Consider the following 14,742-nt stretch of genomic DNA (forward strand, 5'->3'; position numbering starts at 1 on the left):
AATAGCAAAATAGCATATGAACACAGTGTAAATCGATTATTGAAAAAGTGAAGTCCCTGATCTAACCAAATTAAATCATACTCACCGATACGTCTTTATTGTACTGGATATTAACCTTTATGTTTATGTAAAGGAATATATATAAAATGAATATTGCGAGATTACTGGCAAAAATATATTATGTATAAACATTTGCGTACTTCTACTAATAGTATCAATTAAATCGGGAATGATTAAAATATATAGTGTATAATTATAATAATAATAATTATATTCTAATAATCTCAGGAATCTAATAATCTGAAATAGTTACATTTGGCAGTAACCTCATGATATTAAAAATGATAATTTGAGAAATATTTTTAATCTTTATTAATAGATTTGTGCATAATGGACATTATAGGCACACTTTTAAACCATGAATTTAACCACAAGGGCCCTACTTCAAAAATCAAAAAATTTCAAGAAATTTAAAGATTCTTGAATTCAAGACAAGAAATACAATGTCAAGAAATGGTCAAGACAAGAAGAACGAAATTTCTTGTCTTGAAAATCAAGACAAGATAAGAAATGCTCTTCAAGACAAGAAATCTTATCTTGATGAAACACTAGTGAAAACTATTTTTTAATTTAATTTTGATATTTTATTTTAAAGTAAATGTATTTTCAATGCATTTGTTGTTTACAGTTATTTACAAATAAACTTATTAAAATATTATAGTATTATTATTAAATTGTGCTATTATATTTTTTCCTCACATTTTGTTTAATAAAAATCTAAAGTATAATATATAATTTTTTTGCTTAATAAAAATCAAGAGATTGTAATAAAATTAATAAGTGATTTTCTTACATGTTTTCATTTTGCTTGCTATAGTTCTCATCAGCAAACGATCCATTGATCTGTTAAAGAATGAAACACGCGGTATAAATATAAAACACAATTACACACAGCTCACGCTCGCATGACTATACTTTAAAAAGCTACTTCAAGGCGTGGCGTTTCCGTTCTTGCGCGCTTCTTGTTAAACATCGTATGTGGCAATGATGTTACGCTTTAATTGAAACGATTCCATCAAGTCACGTCTGTCGAAATAGCGGTACGCGATTAATATGCAAATTCTTAATTGGATGGATAATGAGGCCGCAGGAGGCGGATACGGCCTTTGACTCTATATGATAGACGATATATTCGTTCATATATGTTATTTTTTCTTTTTTTTATATATTTACTTATATCGATTATTTGGCGATAAAATAACGACAAGTGATTATATATAATTTAAACAAAGAGAAAGATTTCTCTTAAAAGAACGAGCGATTAATTTTAATAAAAAAAAGTTTTTATTACATCTTTAGTGTTATCAAAATTTAAACTAAAATTAATTTTATTAATATATGTTATATGTTTAATAATTAATTAAACCATTTACCATTATTTCATTAAAATTAATAATAAAATTATCAATTAAAATTTAATTGATGATAAAGTGCTTTTAAAATGTGTAGAGCAATAATACTTATCTAATATAATTATAACCACGTAAAGAATGTTATACAAATGAATAAAAACTAATCTAAGAATATATTATTTTATGATTATTATATTGTATTGTTACGCCCGTGCCGTGTCGATTAATTATATGATTATTGTTGATAGTTATCTTGTTATTTTATCAAACTCTTGAAAAGAGAACATATCCATTGACGAAAATAATACATACAAAATTAAAAAGTTTTTTATAGCGTGAAGAAAAAAAAATATAATTGAGATATCTTTATAAATTGTCTTACATAATTTTTAATTAGATAATTTATAACCGTACATAAATTAAAATCGACAAATGTGCAGCAACAATCGAATTTCATATGCAATTTTATCGAAGAAAAGTTCGCACATGTCGAGAGTACCAAAAAAACAGAAAGGGAAAAGATTCAGAGTAAATCATTACGCAACGTATATATGACGATTAATTCTATCTGCTTGACTTCATAGTTCGTATTAATGTTTTCAATGGACGCGGCTAATTACCGTGTGTCTATCTCCGGGCCATAATTGTTCATTAATTTGGAATGATATGAAAGAAAAGAATAATGAAAAATTTTGATTGGTTCAAAAAGTTTTATATATTTTTTTTATTATTCTATGTGATTATTTTACACGAACGAAGTGCATTTTCTTCTTTCCCCATTTTCTTTTATATATGAAAAAAATAATACGCAATGATATTTTTAAAAATATTTTTACAGCTATCAATTTAAATAACTATCATATATAGAACAATAAAAGTTACGAAAATTTGTCTTTTGTATCAATTAAATACGTAACATTTGTTATAACAAATTTAACAACTTGTTACGATATATTCATAGCAATGAGAAATTTCTGTTCTCCTTTTCCGTTTAACAACAGAAGACATATGCAAACGTTACATCGCACGCATGCTCGTCTATCTTACCGCCATGAAATTATAGTGGGTAGGTTAATTGGCTAGATTAAATTATAAAGCGATTATGGTTCTCCCAACCGAACTTCATCTACCTAAATCCTCGTTACAATATTTGGGCGATATCCGATGAACAGATTGCCTATTAGTTTCTTTGGATTTTCGCTTCAACAATGGCTTTTGATTATTTAAAACCACATCAGATTTCATTCTACAAAATTTCCATATTATTCTTAATATCCTGATCCTTTTCATAAAGAATTAGCATATTTTGCTTGCTCTCATGGTTTATACTGTTTGTACGATCTATTTCCTTTTCATAAATTAAAAAAATGGATATTCAAGTAAATCCTTTTATAAAATTTAAATTTAAACCATACTCTAGATTTCTTTAGTACGTTAGTTTTATTATGGGAATTAGTAAATTTGTAATATATATATATATATATATATATTGGGTGTGTGCATATGATTCCGCCCTTTTTTGTGAAAATAAAACACATTAGCTTGTTTAGAAAATAAAAAAATATTGTTATACTTAATCTATCCGTTTATTACGTTGAACATTTTATATCTTGCGATGTGTTGTTCTATCTGAAAACTTGCGCTTATTTTTCAGGCCAGCAAGAATTACGGTTGGGCGAGCAGCGGTTGCAGTATTTTATCCGAAATCGGGACAATGCATCTTGAGTTTACCTACTTGAGCGATATAACGAATAATCCAGTGTTCAAGAGCAAAGTTGAAAATGTAAGGAAAGTCTTGAAGAGTCTGGATAAACCAAAGGGTCTATATCCGAATTATATTCATCCAAGAACAGGAAAATGGGGTCAACGTAAGTGTCTCAATAATTTGCGTTATATTTATATGTATTTTCTATATTTTTTATTAATATTCGCAAATGTGTGTGTGTGTGTGTGTGTTGTGTGTGCGCGCATATTCCAGCGAGCAAAGATAATTTACTTAGAAAATTATTTACAAATCATTCATTATAAAGCATTGTATTTTGAAAATGTACAATATTGTTTCTGTCGTTTTTACAGATAGGTATACATATCCGTTTCTACATCATAGAATTAATTGCTTTATTCTCACTATTATTTTCGTGTAGACATGAATGACAACAATATTTTCATATTCATATTTGCATTTTAAATTCGTGATTTTAAAAAATCTTTGAATGTCTTCAAGCAGACAATATCAAATCGATATAAATGTATTTGAGGCTTATTATTATAATTACATTTAATAAATCTTTGTATGCGTATATTTTGCACAAAATATACTTTTTTTAATCTGATTGCTATCGATCATATCGTGAAAATAGTTTTCGCATAGCCGCAAAGTAGAAAACCCGCACAACTTCAATCGTCCCGCTTTTTTCACTATTTCGTATTGCAAGCATTGGCTCATGTTGCTTCGCGAAAAGATGCTCCGCTGCGGCGTCGGCACCGTCTTCGCCATAGCCGATCTTGAATATCGCATTTATCATCCTCTGCCTCGGATCCTAAATCCCCTGCGCCTGTGTACCTTCTTACTGCACGTATGACGAAATCCTTGAGGATATATATCATCCAAACCGTTCAGTATCTAGCCTCATCGCACATCCTTCCCACATTTTTCACGATTTCTTTCTGTTGGACACCCTTATTATAAGTATACTAAAAAGAAAACGTTGTTCAAATAAACAACATTGACTTTTCGATTAAGACACATTTAAACAAATATATAACAAACCAAAAAATTTTTATATAATTAATACGACATGTATTTGATGTAATAACTCTCATTATTTAATGCAATTTCACTGCTAAAATGTATTGTCACAACAATATGCAATTTATTTGGTGAACCTTTATATCTCTGTCAACGAAAACGTCATCAATCTTGTTTGATTGAGCACTTTTTTCTTTACGTGCAACAATGAAAATCAATATACTATATTGATTTTTTTTTAATAACAAAATGTAAAATGAATAAACCGCGTATTGTGCCTTTGCGAATAAAAATCGGTGTTCAAAATGTAACTTGTCAACTTCGAATCATAATTAACGTTTAACAGAAGTTTAATCTCATGTGGCTCCGATCTTCATGCATTTTCGCGAGGTAATGTTCTTACAATTCGAGGAAGTAGCGAACAGAAAGATAAAGCGGAACTGTACGTCCTTTCATCGCAGATTTCACATAAAGTGAGAATCATGCTTTTAGTTAGCCCAAGGCACCTAGGAATTAACCCAGTATAGAAATCAAGAAATGTGCCCTTTGTTTCGCCTTCCTCAAACGTGATCGAAGTAGACCTGTAGCGTGGAGAACAAACCCCTCTTTTTCCGGGAAAAGATTCTTCCACATTCCTTTATCTCGCAACGATTACCGTTGCTATCCGTTTTAAAGCGGTATCTCTTTTAAAGCAGTCGCGAACAGCCGTTTTATCTTGCAAAATGAGTCGCAAGTCTTTAATTTCGCTTTAATATGAAAAGAATAGAAAATAAGAGCAAAATTGGTATACTAGAAATTTTTGAATGGGAGAAAGCAAATCTTATTATTCATATTCTAAAACATTCTTTAATATAACGCATGACGAAGTATGTGTGCTCATTTTTAATCTTTTAATCTTTACTTAAAAGAATATTAATACTTTAAAATCTAAAATTGAGTTTAATGATTTTTATGAATATTTTATTATTAATACTAATTATTATAAATAAAGATCTTTATTAAATATATCGATACTGATACACATTATTGTACAGATTACATAAATTTATTTAATAATTAATTATAAATTAACTTTGACAATATTTTAAAAGATGTATGTATAATTTTTTTTTCTTTAATCTGAAGAGAATATAATAAGATGATATTATAATCCTAGATTGTCCGTACTTTTCTTTATTCTCTTATTCTTTAATCCAAGTAAAGTTCTTTTTATCAATTCGGAAAGCTTTTTATTCTTTAATCTCTCATAATACAAAAGCTATTAGCTGACATATTTATCTAGAAATTATATCAGAAATTAATTTTATTAAGGAATTTTTATATAAAAAAGAAAACTCGGGGGCCTCGCTTAATAATTTTACAGAAAAATATGTCATATGAATTCTTTTGGAATTCGCATAAAATTTACTTACGACAGACATTTTTTTGTGGGAATTGCAGATCATATGTCGCTCGGTGGGCTCGGCGACAGTTTCTATGAGTACCTATTGAAAGCTTGGATCCAGTCAGGCAAGGAAGATGTCGAGGCACGTGAAATGTACGACGACGCTATAGCCGCTATAACCCAGCATATGATCAAAACATCCCCTGGCAAACTTGTCTACGTGTCGGATTTAAAATATGACAGGCTTGAGCATAAAATGGGTCACTTGGCTTGCTTCGCTGGTAAGTTTTAATTTGCATTAATGTAATTACCATGATTTTTACAGCATAATAGTCAACCTTGCACGATGATACTCAAGTACATGCTACAAAATGATCCATTTACAAACACTCCATTAAGTAACTACTGTTCAAGTTTATGATATTAATTATAGAATTGTTTACTTGATTAAAAAGCTTTATCATTATAAAACAGAATTACTTTACGTCTTTATATTAATATATGAAAAGCTAATTCAATAAAAGAAACCTTGTCAATAAAATTGTTATTGCATGTTTTGTAGGCGGTATGTTTGCTCTGGGCGCTAAAACTCTAGAAAACGAGTTGTCTGAAAAATACATGAACATCGCCGCTGGTTTGACCAACACATGTCATGAATCATATGACAGAAGCGCTACGAAACTCGGCCCTGAAGCTTTCCACTTTATCGAAGGCAACGAGGCCAGAAGCTTAAAGAATGGCGAAAAATATTACATTTTACGACCTGAGGTAAGTTGCCCGCGCTCTCGTCCCAAAGTAAAACTAGCGCAAATTTATAAAATATTACTATCACAGTTACGTTTTTTCTAAAAGCGAAAGAAAGAGAAAGAGAGTCTTCTATACTAGAAAATTATTTTACAAACCATGTTAAACCGTGAAAAAATATATTGTACATGGATTTAACTTTATTTATGTAAGTATGGTATATTTTCTTTTTTTTTTTTTTATTAAATAGAAAATTTAGTTATTTTAATTATTAAGTTTGTAAATTTATAACAAAAATTATAAAGTACATAGAAAATGTTTTTTTTTTTTGTTTTATTGAAGATCATTTTTTATAAGAAAATCGATATATTTACTGGATAGTAAAACAAGATATACTTCTTCACAGACCTTCGAATCTTACTTCGTAATGTGGCGGTTAACAAAGGATCCAAAATATCGCGAATGGGGTTGGGAGGCGGTTCAAGCATTGGAAAAACATTGTCGGGTTCCCGGAGGATTCACGGGACTTAACAATGTTTACCTAGTCGACTCGGCGAAAGACGACGTCCAACAAAGTTACTTCTTTGCTGAGACATTGAAGGTAAAGAGAAACGAAGCATCGTTTCGATTCGGTTTACGCTACTTCTCGTAAAGAGACTTAAATGTTTAATATTTAGACCTTTTCAACAATGACGGTACCTTATAAATTTACATTTAACATAGTGCAGCATAGCAATTTGATTGATATTATTGCATGGAAAGAATGGTTTTACTGAAGTATTAAAAAATTTAGCTATACAGATCTGAAAATCAATTTTTTTTAAGCTATCAAAATAATTATGAACATTCAAACTAATTGTTAGAATGTCAAAATTTTTTCAGCATTATTCATCATGCTTGAATTTCCTAAATAATTATTTTGGCAAAATTGTTTCCTTCAACAAAATTATTATTAGATTTATCTAGTAGATACAAAATTATTTTTATATCTATCTAAATTTTTAAATACTTTATCAAAATTGTTTTTTTTCTTGTGTAATTACTATTTATTTTCTATTTAATCTATAAATATTTTTGACATAATATTTTTTAATCAGAGATTTATAATATATAATATATAAGAATATTTATAATATTTTTTTAATTAAAGCATTTATAGAAGCAGTATGAAGTAGACATAATATAACGGTAAAGAAATTTTCCAATAAAGAATATTATTTAATATATGAAATAGGAAGAGAAAAGGAGAGTTTAATAAAAATATACGTATGTCATGAAAGTATAATAATAGATATGAAAATATGAAACGTGAAAATATTTTGTCTTTTTCCAGTATCTTTATTTGCTCTTCAGCGACGACGATCTCATAAGTCTGGACGACTGGGTATTCAACTCCGAGGCTCATGTGCTTCCTATCAAGAGCAATCCTCTGTACCGCCCAGCTCCCTCTTTATAAGCCAGACAACTTTACGACATATTGAACGATACTGACACTTCTCGTTCGGCAGTGATGGAACCGACAGATATATATACATATGTGTATATATAATATATAATAATACGACGATACACAGTGGATCAAAATTATACAGCGATAGAAGACTGAAGAAATTTACTTCGAATTGACAAATCGCTTTTTTAGCTAATTTTTTCTTTTCATAATATTGATTACAAAAAAATTTCTGTTGCGACGAAACTATATACGATTGCATTTGTTCTTCTTCTATTTTCTTTCATTCGTTACCATACAAATGTTCACTTTACGATATAAAAGATGTTTATTTGTAAACGTTATTACGCGATTTAATTCAATTTTGACCCATTGTGTACATAATAAAATCGCAAATTAATGAAGAAGATAAAGAAGAATTAGTCTGTCCTTCGCGCTTAGAGCGAATCGATACATTTTTAATTAAAATAATTATTTTAGGTAAACAAAAGAGAGAAAAAGTGAGAGAGAGAGAGAGAGAGAGAGAGAGCAAGAAAATTGAAAATGAGAAAAAGCAGAATGAAAATATTAACGAACGTTATTTAAGCCACACGTTTGTAAATAGCAAAAATAAAGAAAGTGAGAATGTGAGAGAATGAGCGAAAGAGCTATGAAAATAGAAAAATACATTGCGAGAATATGAATGCTTCGCCCATTTCCTTTTTTAGCCGCAGCGCCAAGCGATCTACTTCACACTTAAATGTATATTTGTAACGTTAACATTTTTAATATTCTCTAAAAATCACGGCAGGGTAATCGATGATTCATTGGCATTCCTTTCTTTTTCATAGTTACGCTGGAGAAATATAACTCTCCAAAAATAGATGAAAAAGCCTTATTAAGAAAATCTTAATAATTGTGGAATCTTTTATCACACATTATAAGACATAGATTAAATTAATGTATCAAATTGTTAATGACACCTATTTAGTATTCTGTGAGAATGTCTCTATTTTTTCAAATGTTAAGTTTTGATCGCGTACGAACTCAGTGTATTAATTGAAACTATGTGTGAACTGCTTTTATATAGCCGAATGAGGATAAATTTTACGTCGAAACCAAGCATCAATATAAACTTGTTTTGTAAAACTTTGAAAATGAAACTGTCAGTCAATCAAAAGGAAAAAAAAAAAAAGGAAGAGAGGAAAATAGCGATAAATCGTCGAACCATCGTTTAAAAAAACGTCCCGTACAACGTTTTGTAATACTAACGCTTAACGCGTCTCTTTCCCCGTTTTTTATCGATATTCCTCAAAAAGATTTTGACTATCCAACAATTTTGCTATCGAGTCCAATCTCTCCCAACCTCCTGAATTTTTTAACAAAAGAAGAAAGGAGAAAGTATACAAACCATACTGTCATTCTCACGATTGCGGTGCGAGCGTGCGTGCTTTTTGTATGGTGTGCTAATCGAAGTAGAATGAAATAAAAAGGAAACCTGAAAAGGGTGTAGACCGAATGTACGAATGCGGTCGCGCGTTTGCAATGACAGCGATCATCATTGCAAGTCAGTCGAATATCGTAGTTGTAAAACAGTTAACTAGCAGACAATTAACTAGCAAAGTCTATAATGAGAGGTAGAGACGTGTATATAAAGATTACAAGAAAGTCATATTCTATACGAAGAGTGCGAGATACAAAATGGGATTATAGAAGAAACACCATATAATTGTATAGCGCTTATACCGATTGTAAGAATTGATTCGTCCAAATTGGATTTTGCAATATCCAACGAGAAACAATTATATACAAACAGTAGCATATATCTCAAAGACACGCATTTTCGTGTTCAAGATCGGACTTACAATTGTAATTACAGTTAAAGGAACTTCTTTTCGATGATATCAATCGTGACCAGCAATCGCAAAGAGACTCTGACTTTTTACAAGTCTATCTTGTCAATGAGCTTTTGTAAAACATTTTTCTTCAGTAAATTTGACCCTGATGGTGTCTCTTATTGAATTTCTGAACAATCAGCATCGCACTTATCGATGATGAGAACGGCCGGAAAGTTACTTAATGTATACATAGTGCAGAGCTGTCGCGCGACGGTTTTCCGGTAAGATGAGGTTCCAAAGGCGAAACTTCGAAACATCATCTTCAAACGCAAAATAGAAAATACACACACACACACACACACACACACACACACACAAACAAACAAACAAACAAACACGCCATACAGATAGACAGACAAGCAAATAGGAAGATTTATATTATGAGATACATACACGCGCACAAGCCGCGCGCGTAAACGTTCACTCTTACGCGTCCGAATGAAGCAAAATGATTAGATGCGTGATTATATATTGAATTTTAAAGCGTGACAGTTGATAATAATCATAATATTTTCATTTTTTATGTCAAACTGCGTCGACCTCCAAGAGGTTCTACCCATGATGTTTGTTAGATGTCAATACCGTTTTATCAAGCATTTATATTAACAGATCTAGAGAAGTTACACCAATAATCAACATTAATCGTTTAAATGATTAAATCTTTATTTTACTATTGTAATTAACAATGTAATCCAGGAAGGACCTACAATTAAATGACATTTGTTTAAAATAGTAATATATTTTACATTTTATGTGTGCTTAATCTATTATTTTTGTATACTGACTATTGTAGATGGCTAGTTAACTATTGGTGTAACTCGCTCAAAATGATTCACAAATAAATATATGATATCTCTATCCGAGAACATGTCATAGAGAAAATTCATTTTGTAACACAAGGTTTATTTAGTATTATAGATAATCATTTATTGATAATAACTAAAATGAATTGTTAACAATTAGATTTTATGGTGAACTTTGATAGTTACTCGGGATGGGTGTTCATGGCGACCCACAGGTGACTATCGTCTCAATATATTTCAATTCTTACAATTTCACCATGAAATCTCGTAAACTTCCGGTCACCACATTAATAACACACAGATACAGTAAGCCGTAGATGGTGTGTATATAAAAATAGTGATAATGACATCGAGAATGATAGCGAGAATGGCAGTGTCCGGCGATGATGATGATAGTAATAATAATAGCCTATACATACATTTGTGAATAGATATTTAATAATTTATTGTTACTAGAGTATTTTACTTGGACTACTTCACTGAACGGGGTTTTGGGTACAATAATCTTTTCTTATGGCAGTGATGGCGCTTACAATTTGTTTATTTGAATGATAACAAGAGAAATGGGAAAAAACAAAACTTTATTAGCTTTACTCGCTTGATCTTTGAACGATAAGCGATTGTGCGCCAGAAGAAATATATATATATATATATATATTAAATATGATATATATATACAGATACATACATATGTGTATATATATTTACAGAATTATATTTATATATATATATATATGAAAAAATATATATATTAAAGAAAAAACAAATATGTCACATAAAAAGTTTTATCAGATACAAACTATACTTGTAAATATAATATACAATCTAGTGATAACGGGGTTTTACTTTTAACAGCTTTACGTAATTATTACTTTGTCATGATCAGTGAAATAAATAAATATTGATAATACGTTATATTCCACTGTCAATTTCCATTCTTCCAATTTTAGATTCCAATTTTATTCCAATTTTTAGAATCAATAGTAATTAGCGGTCGATACAGTTCAATGTATAATATAGTTTTATAACATGATATAAAAACTTCATAAATTTTGTTTTAAAATAAAATACATAATTATAATACAATAAAATATAATAAAAATTAAATATTATGGAATTATTACTGTAATTATGTTAATTAGAGCAATGTTAAATCAAGATTTGACAATCTTAAATAAATTACCATTGCATCTAACGAATTCTTATAATAATGTCCTTTAAGCAGTTTTTATTTTATTAAGCATGTGATCACATACGCACAATCAGAAAACCTAAAGTCACCTATAAATTACGAGTAATTTCACTTTCTACTGATTAATTTTAAATTGTACTTAAAGAACTATTTAAAACATTAGTAATGAATTAATCGTAGTTACACTAACTAATAATTTAAATACCCTTTATTAAATTAAAGTAAGAGATATCTATTTGATAATGCACATTATAATAATTTTGCTTTATTGCTGTGCAATCTATAAAATTTTTTATTTCTTCGATAAATGTATGGCAGTAACAACTAAACATAGTGTAAACAAGAAAACAAAAACAAAGAAATTGGAATTTAATTAATCATTACAGCAATCATAAAATTTGTGAATTTTTTATTTCATCTCTTTATTTCTGAGAGACATTTTATTATCCTCTTGCCAGTAATATATTTTTCACTTTACGTCATAATCCTACGAAAAATACTATGAATTTTCAAGGAGACACTACCACCTCTGCAACCGTAGAAGGCGGTCTAGCATGAAGAAGTGAGGAGGAGGAAGAGATAGAAAATTAGAGTTGAGCGCGATCAGTCTCCCTCGTGTCGCGCATCGCTTCGACAACGTTTACACCGATAACCGTGGCACGGATAATGTCTAGTCGCGAATGTTTCTGAATTCATTGTTTCTTTTGATTTTTTTTATTATTATCAAAATCTTTCACGCTCAAAAATATTACAAAGTAACACTTCACAACTCTTTTTGTGCCAATTTTGCGAAAAATTGATAGACCGATGGAAATTATTAATAAGGCAGTTTAATTTATAAAATATTGTGGAAAAAAGAGGATTTGCGAGAAAAGAATAAATTGCTGCATTAAGAATTGCCTATAATTTTGTCAAATTGGCCCTCGATTGCATGGCATCGCGATACAGCTGATAACGAGACCGGAAAAGTACCATTGCTCCGGTACCACAGCAAACAGTCTTTACTGTTCTCCAGTACCGCTCTTTCTCGGTACAACTGGCGCTATTAGTGAAGTGCGATCTAAATATAGATAGGAACGCGTGTTTTTAACGTAAACCGCGTTGCTGTTATCTCAATTCAGTGTGCTGCTGAAATCGAAACTTACGCATCGGCGCTATCGAAGACTTTTGTACCATGAAGAGGTTTGTTTTCCGAATTCTTCTTACGTCTTGCGTTCTAGGTGAGTTTCCATTAATGATTTTATAACGTTACACCAACAATTTCAAATCAATTAGTTAATTTCTCTTTCTAAATTAAATTTTTTTTCTAAATTACATTCAAATCACTTGCTGCGTAAAAAGAAATAAATAAAACAAAGCTAAATACTATACTGGACATTCTATTGGTATTACTCGATATCATAAAAAATTGTTGATCAATTTTGGGATATTTGAACAAATTTAGAAGTCAAAACTTCTTTTGAAAATATTACTGGTAGGTTGTAAAATTTGTAGTGCAACGCCAACGAAAATATTTGCTAAGCAGACATGTGTAAAATCGCATACAAGAAAACGGTGGCATAACACATATTTCATGTTTCAAAATTGGCACAATTATATCTTAATAATTTTGCTCATTTTTGTTAATAAAGCTCTTTAAAAAAAACAAAATTTTGTAACTGATCACCTTGTAACAAGCGTTACTTGACCGCTTGACCCTCAAATATTTCAGATCATTTAATATTATAGATCCGCCCTTCGTAATCCGCCCTTCGTAATCTGCCCTTCGTAATCATAGTCTATATAAAAATTTAACGCGTTACGAGTTATAACAAGAAATGCCCATGAAACTCGCAAATCTATTAAATAATTTATCCCTTCGTTTCTTCAAAGTTATTTCAATCTGCATGAAACATAAAGATAATTATTTTTATGCTACAGTACAAGCCGAAGAGTAATAAACAATCTTTATTAATATAAGTACCAAAAAAATTATACTGTGTATCGTATAAAAAAAATAAATTTTTATTATATTACCAAATAAACTAATTAATTTTACATGGATATATTATTGTACATTCCATTTTTTAATCGAACATCTTTCAATGCTAATATTAATTTCTGATTATTGTACTCTATAATAAGAAATTTAAATTGTCAATAATATATTGGGTCCGATCAAAAATTCGTATCGCTACGAACTTCAAAATTCAAACAGATATAATTTCGTTAAAAGTGAACAAAATTTAAATTTAAAAGGTTTTTAAAATTTCTACTTTTAAAAGATCACTATATTTTTGGAATTTCTGTGAGTCTGGGTTTTTAAAACAATGTAACACATAATACACATACATTTTGCAATTTTTAACAAAAATGAATTACAAGCTTCATTAACACATTAGCTATTTTGTATAACACAATATACTTGCGTTCGTTTCAATCATGACCGGAAGTTATTAACGAGTTAAGTTCAATGTCGCATCTACTGTGAGTGTCATAAACGACTATAACACTCCCTAACGTCTCTTGAGGCCGAACATAATAACATTTTATGACGTCGTTCAACGCTATTATTGTTTTATTATATCTGGTTTCACGTAACACTAATGTCATGTGCATAATTTACTATCGTTGCATTAATAATATGAATAACATTCAACAAATAAAATTTATTTTGATAATTTGAACCAAATAAATTTTTAATTGTTTTTTGCTCACTGAATACAAAAATTATAATAAAAGCTCTACGACATGTACAACCTTTTTGTTATTAAAATATTTATCAGAACGTCATTGTTAATAGGAATATATATATATATATATACATATATTTGTTTTTCTTTCCTTCAATCTCTTTTACATCTCGAGAGATGTTTAAAACTTTCTTTTTCTTTTTCCTTTCAATAATGTGAGAAAAGATACAAAATGTATACAGCACACATGAAGAGTCTAACTATAATCCTGATTTTCACAATCAAAATATATAGGCTATAAGTTTAACAATAAAAATATAGACTATAAGCTTTCTTCAAAGTTTTTGAAAGCAATCTATTTTGTGATTTCAATCTATTTTGTGATGAATAATGAAACAGTCACGTACATAATAAAATTTATTTGATGCATTTATATAAAACCTACGGTTAAGATTTTCA

The 14,742-nt window shown here is 29.5% G+C and overlaps 2 protein-coding genes across 2 annotated transcripts in view; both read left to right on the top strand.

Annotated features, from left to right (window-relative positions):
* alpha-Man-Ia (alpha-Mannosidase class I a) overlaps window positions 1–7,882 on the top strand; it is a 9,178-nt gene extending 1,296 nt beyond the window's left edge. Inside the window, exons 2-6 of the mRNA XM_018523010.1 lie at window positions 3,067–3,280; window positions 5,602–5,826; window positions 6,108–6,313; window positions 6,696–6,890; window positions 7,623–7,882. Of these exons, the coding sequence (XP_018378512.1) occupies window positions 3,067–3,280; window positions 5,602–5,826; window positions 6,108–6,313; window positions 6,696–6,890; window positions 7,623–7,745 (963 nt within the window). The 3' untranslated portion in view covers window positions 7,746–7,882. The remainder of the gene's footprint in view (window positions 1–3,066; window positions 3,281–5,601; window positions 5,827–6,107; window positions 6,314–6,695; window positions 6,891–7,622) is intronic.
* A 4,359-nt stretch (window positions 7,883–12,241) lies between these two features.
* Window positions 12,242–14,742, top strand: part of LOC108771099 (xaa-Pro aminopeptidase 1) — a 52,611-nt gene continuing 50,110 nt past the window's right edge. The window contains exon 1 of the mRNA XM_018523004.1: window positions 12,242–12,831. Coding sequence (XP_018378506.1) covers window positions 12,786–12,831 — 46 coding nt within the window. The 5' untranslated portion in view covers window positions 12,242–12,785. The remainder of the gene's footprint in view (window positions 12,832–14,742) is intronic.

Source organism: Trachymyrmex cornetzi, unplaced genomic scaffold (assembly GCF_001594075.2).
Source record: "Trachymyrmex cornetzi isolate Tcor2-1 unplaced genomic scaffold, Tcor1.1 scaffold1388, whole genome shotgun sequence".
NCBI classification, from domain to species: Eukaryota; Metazoa; Arthropoda; class Insecta; order Hymenoptera; family Formicidae; genus Trachymyrmex; species Trachymyrmex cornetzi.